Genomic DNA, 18,025 nt, shown 5'->3' on the forward strand with positions numbered 1-18,025 from the left:
TTTCTGTTCAAGTCGATACAAGCTCGCTTTGTCAATTGGCACATAGCAAATAGAGAATTCCAAGATTTTTCTCTCTTTTGTCCGGATTCAGATATTTGTTAGGCTCGTGAACCTGGTTTATGATAGCAAATAGGAGGAAAGAAGTATTAGAATGTGAACATGGATGTTAAGCTTTTTGATAAACCCATTGCTTAGAAGGAGGTTTTGTTTCATCGTGGTTTTGAGTCATGCTGTGTAAATACATTTAGTGGTATGTATAGGAGAATCAATCAAGTACAGATATGTAGCTTTGCTTCATTGTAAAAAATCAGAGAGTACAGCTTCAATGGACAATGCCAACAAAGTCTTTAATTGTAATTAACTTTTTTGTGACTTTATTATGTGTTCATAATTTCAATGATGTAATCTTAAAAGATTTGTTTACAAGAGAATGATGCATGCCGTTCCAACCAAATCTCTAACTAATTAATTATCATTTCTCTCTCACAGAATCTAGTGGCTAAGATTTCAATTGAATACAAGTCATAAAACTTTGGGCAGAAATATAATTCCTTATGATCCTATGCAACAATGTATATCAGAGAGAAAAATCACAGTGAATACCGCTTGAATAAACAGAGATTACCCAAAGAAAACAAGTTGTCGATTAACAAGAGTAATTGGAATTAATAAGATACATTCAATACTCAGCAATATATTCCAGATTTCCAATATTACTTTTCCTCCAAAGTTGACTACAATTAAATCCCAACGTAACCAACCACAGTAACACATAACCATCTAGGTTTCTGCACTCAATAAAAAAGACAAGTTTATTTGTATATCTGACATGTAAAACTGTCCCATGGTTGCACTTACCTAGCTTGAGTGAAAGTGGAGATTCAACATTTGAACTCACATAACTTGCCAACAGTGACCTCTCCAAGGATACTAGACCTTGATGGTCCCTGTTAAGCCACATCATAATTCAAACAAACTTCTAACTAATAAAGAAACATCTTAACTATAAAGTAGAGTATACACAATAGAAAAAGAAAACAGCAATAGTATCAGCACCATGGCAACAATAAGCTTGAGGAGACATTCATCAATCTCCTTGGAAGAATTATCTCCTAGAAACAATACAAATTTTGAAAAAGAATCTGACCACTGACAACTCCCATTTTGCACCAGCACCTTGCTTGACTTATGAAAAAGTAGATTGGTCATGATCCCATTTTGTACCATAGTCCCATTTATTTAATTGTGAGAATGACCCTTATGAAAAAGTAGATTGGTCATGATCTAAGTGATTTGTCGAACTAAAAATGGATCTTCCTAAGTCTTATTTTAAAATCAGAAATATTTGAGAGACAATAAAAATTAACTTAAATCAATTTAAACTTTTAAAGGTTAAATATATAAAATTATAAATATTAAATTAAATAAAATAATTTTAAATTATTGTCTTTCTAGCATTACTATTTAAATATCAGTATGTCATAATTTAACGTATATAAAAACAGTGGCATGGCTCCAACATTGAGCTACCACAACTAATCTCACCAAATAGGCAAATACTAAATCTCCTTTTGTCAAACTTATGCTCTCTTTTTTTTTCCTCCAAAGTTTAAACATACCCTCCAACTGTTTGATAAAATCTCTCATCCAATTATATTAAATCACATTTATATAATATAAAGCTAGTTTCCTCATACCACTTTGACAAACTACCCTCCAAATTCCAATTCACTTCCTGCAAGCAATTGAAAAGAGAAAAGAAGGACCAAAACTAGAAATGGACCATGCCAAGATTGCTTATGATTTAGTCATGGTGGCTCTATCCGTATCTCTTATAGTTCTTGGTGTTGTTCTGTTTCTTGCATGCAAGAAAAAGCCGGTTGAATCCGAGGAAACACTTCCGGTAAAATTTTGTGCTCGTGCATACCCTTTAATGGAACTTGATGCTGCCACTGGTGGCTTCAACCATAGGAGAATTATTGGCCAGGGTCGCCTAGGAACGGTTTACGCCGCAACGCTATCGAATGCAGAGCTTGTAGCTGTGAAGATGATCCACCTTTTTCTTGTTTTGAGCAATGCAAGCTTTGGATTCTCATCTGTGTTGAAGCGGCTCTCATTGGCACAACACCCCAACGTTGTTCCAATCATAGGATTCTCCGAAGCACCACGGGAAAGAGTTGTAGTCATGGAGTTTATCCGATTTTACACCAGCACCTTGCTTGACTTTGCAATAGCTTTACCACTTTCTACCGAAACAACAGAAACAAAGAGTTTCCCATCCCTTGGGTACCTACAAACAAGAGAATCAGCATTTGTTATTATTAACAGAACCATCTATTTCCTTTATTTTCCCGGACACTGAATTACTATTGAAAACAATTCTAAAATCAATATACGACTTTTTTAGCAGCAAAATTTGGATAAAAAGAGTATAATTTTGGTGATTTAAACATTTCCCCCCTTGATTATAACTACATTAGAACTTAAAGATAAGTCATCTTTGCTTACTTTTAACATGTCACTGTAGTCATTCAATATTATGATTTGTCCCACTGCTTAGTATTAAGTTATTAATAATGTGAACAAAAATATGTATGAACACTTGTTATTCATATCAAACCAACAATCCGATCGGCTACTTGCATTTGATAAAACATTCAAGTCTCAAGGATTCTATATTATAGCTCAACAGAACAACTTCACTTTAGTTCACCTTAATTAATTATCATCCATTTCCAAAATACTAAACTTCTTCACATAATAAATTTAATCTTCTTTGATAAAATTCAACAAATAAAGCACTAGTTTTCGCTGTTTCTAAATTACAACAGTAGGATCTAAGATTCTGAGGCTTGCATTGCAAATTCCGCACCAAACGCATAATCAGTTCATCATCGCGGATCAACAATTGCGAACATACGAAGCGTATTAAGTTAACGTGAAAAAAAAACAAAAACAGAACTCTACTTCACACACTATTGCATTAGCATTTATCAACGTAAATGGAAGAATTAGGGAAAAATAAAAATTAAATTAAATTACCTGAAAAGCCTTAAAATGAGAGAATCAGAACTCAAATCTTGTATCAGCTGCAGATTTCGAAGAAGCCTTGTTCTTACTCAACCGAAACATCCTCTCGTCTCTCTTCTGAATCACACTCACGTTCATAATTGGTAACTGGTAAGGTTTCATGTGATTAATCGTAACGAATGGAATACAATACTTACTGATTCGTCCGAACACCAGGGAGGCCGAGCTTAAGCACTTCCAAACTGGCCGCCGGTAAGAGGGAAGAGCTTGACGTCGGCCGGAATCAAACACCGCGGCGGGAATACCTGCACAAGATACTCCGACGCTCAAGTCAGTAATAATCTCAGAAGAGAGAGAGAGTAAATGAGTTTAGAGTAAGAGACTGAGAGTGATAGAACCTGAGACTTAGTCTAATGTAAGCTATGCTTTATAGGAGTTAGTTTCGACCCGTTAGTGGGTAAGTCCTAGTTTATAGATTAGTTAAGATTTATTCTGTTTTGGTGCTGTGAATTATCTGATCACGTTTCTTATCTTCAGTTGAGTAATGCTGTTTGGTCCTGATCATGGGCCGGGATTTTCGGATGGTTGATACGGTGCCGAGCTTTGTGATGCACGTGTCTTTTATTCGAATGAGAAATGCCGAGCTTATCTGCTTCTGCTCCGAGTTTGCCAGCTTGTGCCGAGTATATCGGGTGATTGATACGGGTGCCGAGCTTTCTGGTGCAACCGAGGATAGGGGGACGCATCATAGCCCCCAAGCTTGCCTTGGTGCGGACAGGACTAAGGCGAGCTTTTAGACCAGGAATACTGTCATCCTCGGTTGCTGAGTTTCGTTTGTTATCCATGGTCCTTGTAGCCCCCGAGCTTGGCTTAGTTCGGGTGAGGAAACAGAACGTTTTGAAATGGCCTCGATTTTTGCGCTATTGACGTGATTGATGTGAAAAAACCGCTCCGCTTTTCTAGATACCCCTGTCCATTGGATTGTGTAGTGGATTTAATGTTTCCTCTTTCTTGCCGTTTTGAATTAAATGTATAGGGTGAGTAACCGTTTGTGACTTGTGTTATTTGGACATTCTTTTACTTTTCCAACTGTTGCATTGTGGGATTAAAGTCTTTTTCTTCTCTGTTTCTGAAAAATGAGCAAGCAAGGTTAGTGGTGATTCTTTTCTACTTCTGTCTTTATCTTCTTGCCCCGTCTTTTCTTGTTTCTGATGGAGAAATGTGATGTGGGTAGTTTGTATGACTGGGTTGATGTTAAGGTGAGAGAACGCAAGTCTCAATTTGATGACGAAGAGTCTGTGAAGCTCTTAGGATCGGGCGTTTGGGTTAGGCCTGGTAGTAATGTTAGGATTGAGTTGGTGCCTTGTGGAGAGGATGATCGTGTGTGTGACCGGTTGAATGATTGGTCCTATTTTTATATGTACAGTTGTCTTTTCACAGAATTGGGGGTGAGGCTCCCTTTCACCGATTTTGAGTGTGGTGTTCTATATTGGTTGAATTGTGCTCCGACCCAATTGCACCCCAATTCATGGGGCTTTGTTCGAGCTTTTGAGGTGTTGATGGAACTTTTAGAGTGTCCGCCGTCCCTTAGGTTGTTTTTCTCTTTATTCCAGGCGAAGGGGGTAAACAGGGGTTTGTGGGTAAATCTCAGTAGTTATCCTCGTAGGGCAGTGTTTGGATTGTATAAATCTTCGTTTAAGGATTTCAAGTCAATGTTTGTTAAGGTTAGGAGCGTCCCGGAGGATTTTCCCTTCTATTTGAACGAACATCTGGTTGAAAGGTTTCCTTTGTTTTGGTGTGCTAAGCCCTACCAAGCCCTGGATGTAGATGATAGGTTAGTTGATGATGATATCGTCATGGATTTCCTTTTTAAGTGTTTGGGTCCGAAAGGTTTGTTGTCAGTTGCCGAGATGTTAAAATGGGATTCTGATAAGCAGGCAGTGTATGATCATATAGGTAATTTGTGTTTTATTATGTTTGTTGTTGTGTTTCATATGCTTATTCTGTTGTGCCTTGACTTGGTTTGTTTTTAATCTGTAGCTGAGAAAGCTCCTGCAATCACCACTGCCGGGTTAAAGTCCTTCTTTAGTCAGCGTAAGAAAAGCGAAAAAGAGGTTTCTTCTAATGTGGGGAAAGGTGCTGCTGCAATGGTAACTCAGTATGGTCCTGGACCGAAGTTGAAGCGGAAGAGGGGACAAGGTAAAGGTAACTTTGCTGAAGTGTTAGATGGTAAGGGGGAGTCCTCGGCGATATTAAAAATGGTGGAGTCTGCTTATGAATCGCAGAAAAAGCTTCATGGGTATGATGAGGACGAGCATGGCAGATCTTTGTGGGCGAAGTTGTATCCTTTCGGTGTCATGGCTGATGAGCTCTGCTGTTTTCCCGATGATATGAAGAGGATTGATGATGTTGGTCGAGCAGGTGTTAGTCGGTTTCTGCAGGTACAGGTTACTTTGTTGCTTTTTCTTTTTTAATTCTGGCTGGTGTTTATGTATTTATTTTGTTATTTGTAGGTGATTGGTGCTCGTATTGTTGCTATTGGTCGATCTCAGGAACTCGCTTTAGAGCGGGAGAATAAAGAGGTTACTCGTGTTGAGGAGTTATCCGGTCTTATCCAGGAAAGGGATGACAAAATTGCTGAGTTGTCCTCCTCCATTGAGAGGAAAGATCTTGCTTTTGCTGAGGAGCAGAAGTTGCACGAGGCCTCTTTGAAGAATATGAAGTCTGAAATAGATCGGTTATCTGCTCGGATCAAAGAGTTAGAAGGTGGGGTCTACGAGGCCTTTGCTCAGGGTTTTGATCGTGCTGTTTCTCAAGTCAAGGTGTTGTATCCTGAGGCTGACCCCGCGAAGCTTGATGTTATGAAGGTTGTTGTTGATGGTGAGCTTGTGGAAGATGAAAGCGCTGCTGGGAGTGAGGGATCCAGCATAGGTGATAAGAGAGAGTGATTTGTTAGTATTTGTTGTATCTTCGGATCTTGTTGTTTATTTTGGACTTTTTACTTGAATGTTTTGACAGTTATGTTTTGTGTTCCGAGTATATAGCTCGGTTTGATTATAACTGATGTTATTTGAAAATGAAGTCTGGTACTTCGATAAATTATACCAGTATGTTTTTATTTGAGAAATGATTGCGTATGTGCATGAAAGGTAGTGGCAGCCATCATTGATCAAATTATCAACGAGGGGAGTTGAGGCTCTAAGTAAAGGGCTTCTGTTTAAACGAGCCTTTGAGATTTCATCGAATAACTTGGTTATTGTTTGTGCTTGTTTATTTTTGCACGCGTTTCTCCGAGTATTACTTTCGGAACGTGAAGATTGTACTCCGAGTATGAGGCTCGGGTTAGTTTTAGATGACGGTAGTGTACTTGTCCGAGTATTATGCTCGGCACGCGCATGTTGAGTTCCGAGTATGAAGCTCGGATTAGCATGTTTGTTACTCAAATTTTGCGTTGCTTGCGGTTGGGATTTTCCAAGAATTAAGCTCGGTTAGTGATGGTAAGGTTCCGAGGATTATGCTCGGATTCTTTGAAATGTAAGTTTTAACTGTCAAAATGTGAACCGTTGTTCAATAGTTCGTATGAGTACAATGGTTTGCTGCGTCCGGCCTCGTTAAAACCCTTTCCGAGTAAAACCCATGTATTTTGGGAAAAAACCTTCGGAGGGAAAAAGAGTACCATCATTCGCAAATTATATGTTACATCATGACTGATATTTTCTTAAGGAGGAAATGTTCCATGTTCCTGGAAGTTGATCTCCTTGAAGAGTTTCGAGCTTGTAAGCCCCCTTTCCGAGATTATAAAGTATTCGGAAAGGTCCTTCCCAGTTTGCCGCCAATTTGCCATGTCCTGGAGGTTTCCGGGCTTCCTCTGTGCGCCTAAGCACGAGATCTCCATTGTTGAAAAATCTGGGAACCACTTTTTTGTTGTGTCTTTGCTCTAGGTATTGTTTTCTGGCTCGCTGTTTTATGGCGGAGATGTCTCTTTCTTCATCGATGAGGTCTAGCTCGGCTGTCCGAGCTTGTAGGTTGCCCGTTTGATCATAGAGCTCGGTCCTTAATGTTGGGACGCTAACCTCTACTGGGATAAGTGCTTCTGCGCCGTATACCAGTTTGAAGGGGGTCTCCCCTGTGGCAGATTGAACGCTAGTGTTGTAACTCCATAGTACTTCTGGAATGAGGTATGCCCATTCTCCCTTAGCGTCGCCGAGCTTTTTCTTTAATCCCTGCAAGATAATTCTGTTAGCTGATTCAACTTGTCCGTTAGTTTCCGGGTGCTCTACTGAGCTGAAATGATGTTTGATGTTAAAGTTTGTTAGAAAAGCGGCGAGCTTATGATCTGTAAATTGTCTCCCATTATCTGAGATTATCTCTCTTGGTATACCATATCTGCATATGATATTTTTCCATAAAAAAGATCGCACTTTTTCTGCCGTTATGTGTGCTAGAGGTTGTGCCTCTATCCATTTAGAGAAATAATCTATTGAAACCAAGAGGAACTTTACCTGGCCTGGCGCTTTCGGGAAAGGTCCGAGGATATCTAATCCCCACCTATCGAAAGGCCAGCTTACCTCTATGGTGTGGAGCTCTTCGGCTGGGGTCTCGGAGAGGGTGGCATGCTTTTGACAATTATCACATGCCTTAACTTTGGAGATGCAGTCCCGTTTTATCGTCGGCCAATAATATCCTGTTCGCAGGATCTTTGCTGCTAATGCTCGGCCGCCAATATGGTTGCCGCAGACTCCTTCGTGTGTTTCGGCCATGACTTCCTCGGCCTCCTCGTTGCTGATGCACTTAAGTAGTGGTTGTGAGTGCCCTCGTCTGTACAAAGTGTTTCCCACCACTGTATAATAGCTTGCTCTTCGTCGGAAGAGTGGCAAGTTCGGCTCGTCGTTTGGTATAGTGCCTGTGTTGATGTAATTGAAAAAAGGTGTTCGCCAATCTGGGACCTGTGTAATACTTAGAATTGTATCCTGCTCAAAACTTGGTTTGTCAAGCGTTAGCTGAGACAGTGCCGACGTGTTCCCGGTTTGCCGAGTTGTGGCTAGTTTAGATAACACGTCGGCCCTGGTATTGTGTTCTCGGTTTACATGAATAATATCAAATTCTTTAAATTTTGAAATTAGATCCTTTGTTATGAGCCAATATTTCTCTAACAAAGGATCTTTTACCTGAAATTCGCCCTTTATTTGATGTACCACTAACGAGGAGTCGCAGTAGGCTGTTATTCGAGGTATTTGCAGTTGTAGGGCGAGCTTTAGTCCGGCGAGTAGGGCCTCATATTCCGATTGATTGTTGCTTGCGTTGAAGTGGAACTGTAGTGACTGCTCGGCCACTACTTTGTCTCCTTCTTTGAGTAGTATCCCAGCCCCACTGCCTTCTTTGTTTGATGCTCCATCTACATGTATGGTCCATCTCACGTCTGTGTTGTATGTGTCATTTGTCATCTCTGATATAAAGTCGGCCAGAACCTGTGACTTCAGTGTTTTCCTTGATTCGTACCGGATATCGAACTCGGAGAGCTCGACCGACCATTTTATTAATCTGCCGGCGAGCTCGGGTCTGGTTAGTATCTGCCTTAATGGTTGGTCCGTTCGTACTATGATTGTGTGGCTCTGGAAATAGTGTCGCAGTCTTCTTGCTGTTGTGATTAGTGCCAGCGCCAATTGTTCTATCTTCGGGTACCTTGTCTCTGCTGGTTGCAGTACCCTACTGATGAAATATACTGGGTTCTGCTTTTTCCTTGTTTCTGTCACCAAAACCGAGCTTATAGCATGGTTAGATACTGATAAGTATAAATATAATGGGTTACCTGCCTCGGGTTTCTGGAGGATTGGTGGCGATGTCAAGTGTTGTTTAAGTTCGGTGAAGGCATTTTCACATTCGTCTGTCCAGTTGAACTTCTTGCCTTTAGAGAATGTCTGAAAAAAGTGATAAGATCGGTTTGCCACGGCAGGTAGGAAACGTGACAGGGCAGCTATTCGTCCTGCAAGTTGCTGGACTTCTTTTACTGTTCTTGGGCTTGTCATGTTTAGCACGGCCTTACACTTTTCTGGGTTGGCCTCGATGCCTCGAGATGTTAACATGAATCCGAGGAACTTCCCTCCTTGGACTCCAAAAGCACATTTGTCTGGATTGAGTCTCATGTTATATGCTCGGAGTTGTTTGAAAATTTCTGATAAGTCATCACAATGTGACCCCTGCATGGGTGTTTTGGCTACCATGTCATCTACATAGACCTCCATATTACGGCCTATCTGATGTTGGAATACCTTGTCCATTAACCTCTGATACGTCGCACCTGCATTCTTTAGGCCAAAGGGCATTACCTTGTAACAAAAATTTCCATGTTCTGTTATAAAAGCCGTTTTGCTTTGGTCTTCTGGATGCATCAGAATCTGGTTATAGCCAGAGTATGCATCCATAAAACTCAAAGCTTTAAAACCAGAGGCGTTGTCAACTAATTTATCAATGCAAGGCAATGGATATGCATCTTTAGGACAGGCTTTATTTAAATTTGTAAAGTCGACGCACATGCGCCATTTACCTGAACTTTTCCTTACCATCACCACGTTGGACAACCATGTGGTGAAGCGAATCTCTCTTATGAAACCTGCATTGAGGAGCTTTTGGGTTTCTTCAAGTGCTGCTTGTCTTTTCTCCTCTCCGAGGTTCCTTTTCTTCTGTGCGACTGGTCGGGCTGTTTTGTCAATTGCTAGTTTGTGGCAGATGACCTCTGGGTTTATTCCGGGCATGTCCTCTGGTGTCCATGCGAAAAGGTCGGCGTTTTGGCGCAGTGTGTAAATGAGTCTTGCTCGGTCTGCCCCTTCTAATGCCTCTCCTACATATGTGTATTGGTTGTCGTCTGCTGTTAGTGTTACTTGTTGAAGATTGTCCATTGGTCGAGGTCTTTCGCCGAGGTCTTCCCTGGGGTCAAGGTCCGCTAGCGTCGCTGTGTTGGCAGACGTTTGAATGGCCTGGACCTGTGGCCGAGCTTCCTGTTTTGTTTGTACTGGTTTCAGACCAGCATTATAGCATTGCCGAGCTTCTTGGTGGTCGGCATACACCGTGGCGATCTTGTTTTCCTGCACTGGAAACTTGACACATAGGTGTAATGTGGACACCACTGCCCTGAATGTATTCAGTGCGGGTCTCCCAAGTATAATATTATAAGGGCTGTAACAGTTTACTATTAGGTATTGAATATCAATTGATTTTGCCATAAGGATCTCTCCCATTGTGGTCTTTAGCCATATGTGTCCCATGATGGGGACTCTCTCTCCGGAGAACCCAATTAGCTCTCCAGAGGAGGGTTGTATCAATTTTTCGGATAATTTCATTTTTGTAAAAGTAGAATAAAACAAAACATCAGCACTACTACCTGGGTCTAACAATGTTTTTCTTACCAACAGATCTCCAACCTGGATTGAAATTACCACAGGGTCGTCGAGGTTAGGGCTTGCCGATTTGAAGTCTGTTTGGTTGAATGATATTGTGATGTCTGGTCCTTTGTCCTTTTTTGGTTGTATGGTTCCTTCGATTGCCAGCATTGCTCTGTAGCTTCGCTTTCTGGCTGAGCTCGTTTCTCCTCCGCCTGCGAATCCTCCCGATATGTGGTTGATAACTCCTCTTGGCGGGTCAGGAGTGATCCTTTCTTTTTTGTCGTCAGCCGTTGCTTGCTTATGTTCTGTCCTGTCCGAGTTTCCTCCCTTGCCCTTCCGGGTCTCGATGTACTTGTCCAGGAGACCTTGGCGTGCTAGTCTTTCCAGGAGGTCTTTTGCGACGATGCAGTCATCTGTTGTATGACCGAACTTCCGATGGAAGGCGCAATGTTTCGTCTTGTCCACGAATCGTTGATCCTGGTAGTTCCCTGCTCGGGCTGGTGGTTTAATGATTTTGGCGTTGAGGATTTCTCTGATGATGTTTTCTCTTCTGGTGTTGAATCTGGTGTAGGTGTTGTACTTTGATGCTGGTTTAGAGGGTTTCTTTGTGTCTTTATTGCCTGGAGATCTGAAGGTCCTTTCCTCATCTCTCCTGTGTGGTTGTTTGTCTGATTTCTGAGCTTCTCGAAGCTCTTCGATTTCCATCTGACCTGCCGCCCTTTCTCGGAACTCCTCTAGGGTTTTCGGCTTTGTTATGGCAATAGTCTCCCAAAATTTGCCGGGCCTGAGGCCGGCTTTGAGGGCGTGCAGGTGAACGGCTGGGTCTAAGTCTTGGATCTCCATGGTAGCGTCAGCAAATCTGGTCATGTAATCTTTAAGGCTCTCATGCTGGCCTTGTTTGATGGTGCCGAGGTAGTCCGATCCATGTACATAGATCCTTGACGCGGCAAAGTAATCGATGAATGATCTGGCAAGGTCCTCGAAAGAGGAAATTGATCCCTCAGGGAGTTTGGAGAACCAGAGTAATGCTGCGCCGTCGAGGTAGGTTGGGAATGCTCGGCAAAGGACAGGCTCGTTCTTGGGGCCGTTGAAAAACATCATTGACTGGAACTTCTTTATGTGGGCTCGTGGGTCTCCGAATCCTTTGTATGGCTCCAGTGCAGTCGGAAGGGTAAAGTTCTTTGGCATCTGATAATTTGTGATCTCCTCAGAGAAGGGGTTGTCGAGGGTGAGCTTTTCCTTTGGCGGGGCGATGTTCAAGGGGTCTGTGGCATTATGAGCCGAGCCTTTGGAGTTCTCTCCATTGTTTTGCGTTGAAAGCTCGGCTATCCTTCGTACCTCCGCCTGAAGCTCAGCGATCTGAGCCAGGAGGTCATCCTGTGATAGTTGTGGGTTTTCCTTGTCAGCCATGTCCGAGGATCGGGAATCCTGCAAAATAAAGTAGAAGACTAGACAAGGGAAAAAAATGGGGTTAGATGTACTCCGGGCCCCACGGTGGGCGCCAAGTGATTCGTCCGAACACCAGGGAGGCCGAGCTTAAGCACTTCCAAACTGGCCGCCGGTAAGAGGGAAGAGCTTGACGTCGGCCGGAATCAAACACCGCGGCGGGAATACCTGCACAAGATACTCCGACGCTCAAGTCAGTAATAATCTCAGAAGAGAGAGAGAGTAAATGAGTTTAGAGTAAGAGACTGAGAGTGATAGAACCTGAGACTTAGTCTAATGTAAGCTATGCTTTATAGGAGTTAGTTTCGACCCGTTAGTGGGTAAGTCCTAGTTTATAGATTAGTTAAGATTTATTCTGTTTTGGTGCTGTGAATTATCTGATCACGTTTCTTATCTTCAGTTGAGTAATGCTGTTTGGTCCTGATCATGGGCCGGGATTTTTGGATGGTTGATACGGTGCCGAGCTTTGTGATGCACGTGTCTTTTATTCGAATGAGAGATGCCGAGCTTATCTGCTTCTGCTCCGAGTTTGCCAGCTTGTGCCGAGTATATCGGGTGATTGATACGGGTGCCGAGCTTTCTGGTGCAACCGAGGATAGGGGGACGCATCACTTACCATTCCACAATTCTTGGTGACTGCTTGTGCTTCGGTTCAAGGGTGTCGGAAGAGTACCCGTATGGATTGTGCGTTACAGCCACACCAGGATTCACCTGTGTTGATTTGCTTGAAATAGGTCTATGCATGTTCCTATGGCTCCAGAGGAATATCTTCCACCAGAGTCTCTTACTTCCAGAAGGAAGAACTTGGCTTGAGGAATGCCTTCTCAACATAACTCTATCAGCACTGCAGTGAGTCATCACAGACCTGGAGCTTTCAAGATTAGCAGCCACTTTACCTGCTGTAAGTTCCTGTAAATTCTTGAAAGATTGCGACTTTGAATCTGGGAATTGATGAATTGTATTACCGAGAACATCAGTTCTTTCCAGGTTTGAGCATATGATCGAGTGAGTTTGGGAGAATCCTACAAAGCTGCAAATTATTTCACCATTTCACCGTTAGGCTTGAATTTGGGCTTGGGCAGAATAAGGGCTTAGGATTAGAATTTTTTGGAGGGACTTAATTGTATTTTTAAATTATTAAGAATTTAAATGTCTGTAAAATAAAAAATTAAGAATACATTTGTCTTTTTATAAAAAATTTAAATATAATTCTGTTCAAACCGAATCTAAAAATTATAATATGGATAATTAGGTTTATTATTTTTTTCTAATAAACCGATTTTATTCTGAATTATTAAAAAATAACTTATTAACCGGTTTAACAAAGATATCCAATCATATTATGATACGTATGAATGTCTTTAAAAAAAGACATTTTTTGTGTCTTTATGTAAGTGGCCTCCTTTAATGATATGTTGACTTGAGAAATGCTGGGAGTCAGTATTTTTTATTAATATTATTTAATATTTTAGCTTAATATTTTATTTTGTATTATTAAACTTTATAATTTAAAATTTAGTATTTAATATCTAAAATTTTAAAAAAATATTTTTGTTAGCTAAGTATTGAGTAAAAATTTCTGGCGCATGCAACTTATTTCTTTTTTTTCTTTTGGTGAGTCGGACAAAGTACGTAATGTCTTATATACTAATGTGACAAATTTGTTAGGTGTTTTCTCGAGTGTTGGATCTGTCATTTTACTACTCTGTGTTTCATGGCCGGTTTATGAAGTTGTAAGGAGAAGAATAGTAGAGAACCGCATGGGAAAAAACTACAGAAAGAACGGAGGTGTGCTGCTAGAAAAAAGGATATCTTCGGGGGAAGTTAATGTTGACAAAGTTAAACACTTTACCTTAAAGGAGTTAGAGAAAGCCACTGATAACTTCAACATGAACAGAGTCCTTGGTAAGGGAGGACAAGGTACCGTCTACAAAAGAATGCTTGTAGATGGAAACATTGTTGCTGTCAAAAAGTTCAAGGTCCAAGGGAACGTGGAGGAATTTATCAATGAATTTGTCATACTTTCACAAATTAACCATAGAAATGTGGTTAAGTTGTTAGGATGTTGTTTGGAGAAGGAAATTCCTTTGCTTGTTTATGAGTTCATTCCAAATGGCAATCTTTATGAATATTTGCATGGCCAAAATGAGGAATTGCCAATGACATGGGATATGCGTTTGAGAATTGCATCTGAGATTGCAGGAGCATTGTTTTACTTACATTCAGCTGCTTCTCAACCAATTTATCACAGAGACGTGAAGTCAACAAATATTTTGTTGGATGGAAAGTACAGAGCAAAAGTAGCTGACTTTGGAGCTTCTAGAATGATCTCTATCGAAGATACTCATCTCACCACAGTAGTTCAAGGGACTTTTGGATATATGGATCTTGAATACTTTCATACTAGTCAATTGACAGAAAAGAGTGATGTTTACAGTTTTAGAGTCGTTCTTCTTGAACTATTAACAGGACAAAAACCGTTATCCTCCTTAGGATCTAACGAAGCGAAAAGTTTGGCTTCCTATTTTGTTCTTTTCATGGAGAAAGATCGTATGTTTGACATAATCGATGATAGGGTGACAAAAGAAGGGGAGAAAGAGCACATAATTGCTGTTGCGAATCTTGCATATAGATGCTTAGAGCTCAATGAGAAAAGTAGGCCAACTATGAAAGAAGTCACAAGAGAATTGGATGAGATCTGAAAATTAGAGAGGAAGTCTAATAATGCACAACAAAATCATCATGAAGAAATTAAGCATCCCGCAATTGAATATCACCATCCATGGTTTGCAGATTCTGCTCCTGATATATGTCCAAGCAACATAACACACACCTCAGAGTCAGAGGTTATGCATATTCTTACCCAGTAATTGGTAAATTTTCTTAAGTTGCTGTTCATATTTATGTAACATAAGTTATTAATTGGAGATATGAACTCAAGATAATTGTATTTCTGTGTATTTGATGGAAGAACGAACTCGGTCTTTTTGTAAATACGCTTACGTGTGGCATTATTGAACGTGTTAATGAATCGGTTATTTTTTAATTTCTTAATAACTTAGAATAAAACTGATTTTCTTTTATAACAATAACAATAAACCCAATTTTTTTAGGGATCTAATTGTATTTTTAAACTTTTAGGAAGTTAAATGTCCACAAAACAAAAAGTTAGAGATATATTTATCTTTTTATAAAAAAATTTAAAGATATTCGGTTTAGATTATTTAATTCGATTGGATTAAACCGAATCTAATAGTTAAAATGCACATATTTAGGTTTATTATTGTTGCTATAATATATCGATTTTATTCTGATTTATTAAAAAATAAATTATTAATCGATTTAATAAAGATGTCCAATAATAACATGACATGTATAAACATTTTTAAAAAAAAAAAATTTTAGTGTTTTTATTAAACTGACTCCTAAAAAAAATTACAGTTGTATATTTATTCAGTTATTTGTATCTCTTTCAAGTAAAATAAATTTCCGCATAATGCCTTTTGGCTGTATCAACCTGGAATTAAGTTGTTAAATAATATATTCTTCATTATAGTTGTTTTATAATTAATTAGCCATATTGACACAGGATTTGGTGTAATAGTCGATTTTTTTTTTTTGGTAAAATATTTTTTATTGTTCACCGTAATTTTCAAATATATAAAAGTGGACCATATATGGATAAGATTAATAGCCAAATTTTCTCAATAGCACCATATATAGAAGTGGACCACTCAACATACTCGGCCCACTCTGAAACTTAGACACAATAAATAAATTTAGAGATTGTCAAAAAAAAATTTGGAGGGCCCTATTATATATAAGTGGATATTTTTATAATAATATTTTTATATAAAAATAAGGACAAATTACTTAAATAAATAGAATAGAGAAAACGTTTACCCAAATGTGCAAAATTGATTCTTGTTACTTGCATGTGCAAAAAGTCATTTCTATGTAATCCGTGGCAACCCACCACGGTTTCAAAACGTGCATAAACCGTGGCAGGTCCTAGCGGATTATGGCCAAAAGATATAGAGTGTAAACCGTGGTAGGTCACCACGGTTTACTAAGAAGAGATGGCGTGCATAAACCGTGGAGAGTCACCACGGTTTATGAAAAAACTTGTTTGCACATAAAATCTTGTGGGTCACCACGGTTTATGTGTGGTAAATAATGGCCAGAAAACCTTGTTAATTTTATGTGCAAGAGACACAACTTATTTTTTTTTATTATTCTTGTTATTTTTTTATAATTATATTTTTTATTATTATATTTTTCATCTCAAATTTTTTTAATGAAAAAAATGAGAATAAATTAGATTTTAATAATTTGTTCTAGTTTATCACCAAGCAGAATTACAAGAATACAAAATTTTGTGTCTCTATCCATCAGTGTCTTGTCCTATCCTATTTTCAGTGTCTTATCCTATTTTATTGTTGAAAACAAAGGCAGCCTAATAAATACACACTATATAGTACATTTTATAAAGAAAAAAAAAATCATCTATTTTTATTGAATATTTATAATAAAATTTTTTCGTTCTCTTTATGTATTATTGACTAATATATACTATAAAATTTTTACATGTATTATCAATTAGTTTTTCATTATGTTTATCCCTATTTTTCATTTTACACTATATTTAAATATTTATTATACTATAAAAAATATTAATGAACATAATAAAATAATTACTTATTAATATTTTTTAGAGTACTCATTAATATTCTTATAATATAATAAATATTTTTTATTTTAAATTTAACAAATATTAATATATCAATATACACTTATATGTGAATTTATTAAATCTATATAAAAGATTTAATCAATAAGCATGTTAATGAATATTAATATACCAATATTAACAAGTAATTATTTTATTGTACTCATTAATATGTTATAGTGTAATAAATATTTATTTTATAAATGAAAAAATAAAGATAAATATAATGAGAGAGGTCACCTTATAAGCTTAAACGAACTTTTGAGTAGTTTTCATAAGTTCGCCTAAGATTTTGAAAACTTCATAAAAACTCAAAATAAAAAATAAAACACAGATTCCAAACATTAATGTTAGTGTAATTTATTTTTAAAAATATTTTTTTATTTTATAATAGAAAAAAATCCAAAAATTTCATGATGTTTATTATTGGAGTCTAATTTTTTTCTAATGTATTTTACATAACAAATTTTAAATATTTTAAATTTATTAAATTTCATCATTTTAAATTAAATATTAATTTTTTATTTTTTAGTAAATAGACATCAATTTTTTAAGCACTATAAAAATCATTTTCTTAGTATTATCTGATTTTTTTTTATTGTACTCTTTCTATTATAAAAAGATGTTGTTGATAAGACATAATTTAAGATTCTGCTAATAAATTTATTGTGCTAATAAATTCATTTTCTATTGGACATAAAATTAACAAGATTTTCTGTCCATTATTTACCACACATAAACCGTGGTGACCCACAAGGTTTTATGTGCAAACAAGTTTTTTTATAAACCGTGGTGACTCTCCACGGTTTATGCACGCCATCTCTCCTTAGTAAACCGTGGTGACCTACCACGGTTTACACTCTATATCTTTTGGCGATAATCCGCTAGGACCTGTCATAGTTTATGCACGTTTTGAAACCGTGGTGGGTTGCCACGGATTACATAGAAATGACTTTTTGCACATGCAAGTAACAAGAATCAGTTTTGCACATTTGGTTAAACGTTTTCTCTATTCTATTTATTTAAGTAACTTGCCCTAAAAATAACATTTTAAATTATTAGATAAATTGATATAATTAACTAAATATATTTAATTAATCATATAAAAATTTATAATGACATTTAAATTTTTATATAAAAATGTCATCATGTGAATATTCTTTTGTATATAAATGGAATGATAATTCAAACTTTGAAGGTTGAAGTGAGCGAGCGTGTTGAAAATAATAACCAATAATAATCCAACAACAAATCATTTCCAAACCCATTCGCCCTAACACAACTTTTTGCAACATTGACCAGTTTTCTAAAACCTCAAAGACCGGGTGTTGCACGAAACAAATATAAGAAAAATCGACGAAGATAAGATAGAAATGAAGGGAGATGGTTCAATAAAAATGTAGAAAACGCCTTTTTTTTTAAGATATTTTTTAATAATTAA

At 38.0% G+C, this 18,025-nt stretch overlaps 1 protein-coding gene across 1 annotated transcript; it reads left to right on the forward strand.

Moving 5' to 3' along the window:
- Positions 1-1,670: 1,670 nt before the first annotated feature.
- On the forward strand, positions 1,671-14,557 carry LOC130974609 (wall-associated receptor kinase-like 1). Its single transcript, XM_057899474.1, has 2 exons — positions 1,671-2,202; positions 13,969-14,557. Exons 1-2 carry the CDS (start codon positions 1,778-1,780, stop codon positions 14,555-14,557), a joined length of 1,014 nt encoding a protein of 337 aa, XP_057755457.1. The 5' UTR covers positions 1,671-1,777.
- Positions 14,558-18,025: the final 3,468 nt, after the last annotated feature.

This window comes from Arachis stenosperma, chromosome 4 (genome assembly GCF_014773155.1).
Source record: "Arachis stenosperma cultivar V10309 chromosome 4, arast.V10309.gnm1.PFL2, whole genome shotgun sequence".
Lineage (NCBI taxonomy): Eukaryota > Viridiplantae > Streptophyta > Magnoliopsida > Fabales > Fabaceae > Arachis > Arachis stenosperma.

What these genes read in the sequence shown, in the direction of transcription:
- LOC130974609 (XM_057899474.1), top strand. Translation starts at nt 1,778, where the DNA reads ATGGACCATGCCAAGATTGCTTATGATTTAGTCATGGTGGCTCTATCC. An exon ending in GTCATGGAGTTTATCCGATT is followed by an intron (nt 2,203 to 13,968) that starts TTACACCAGCAC and finishes GTTCATTCCAAA; the next exon opens with TGGCAATCTTTATGAATATT.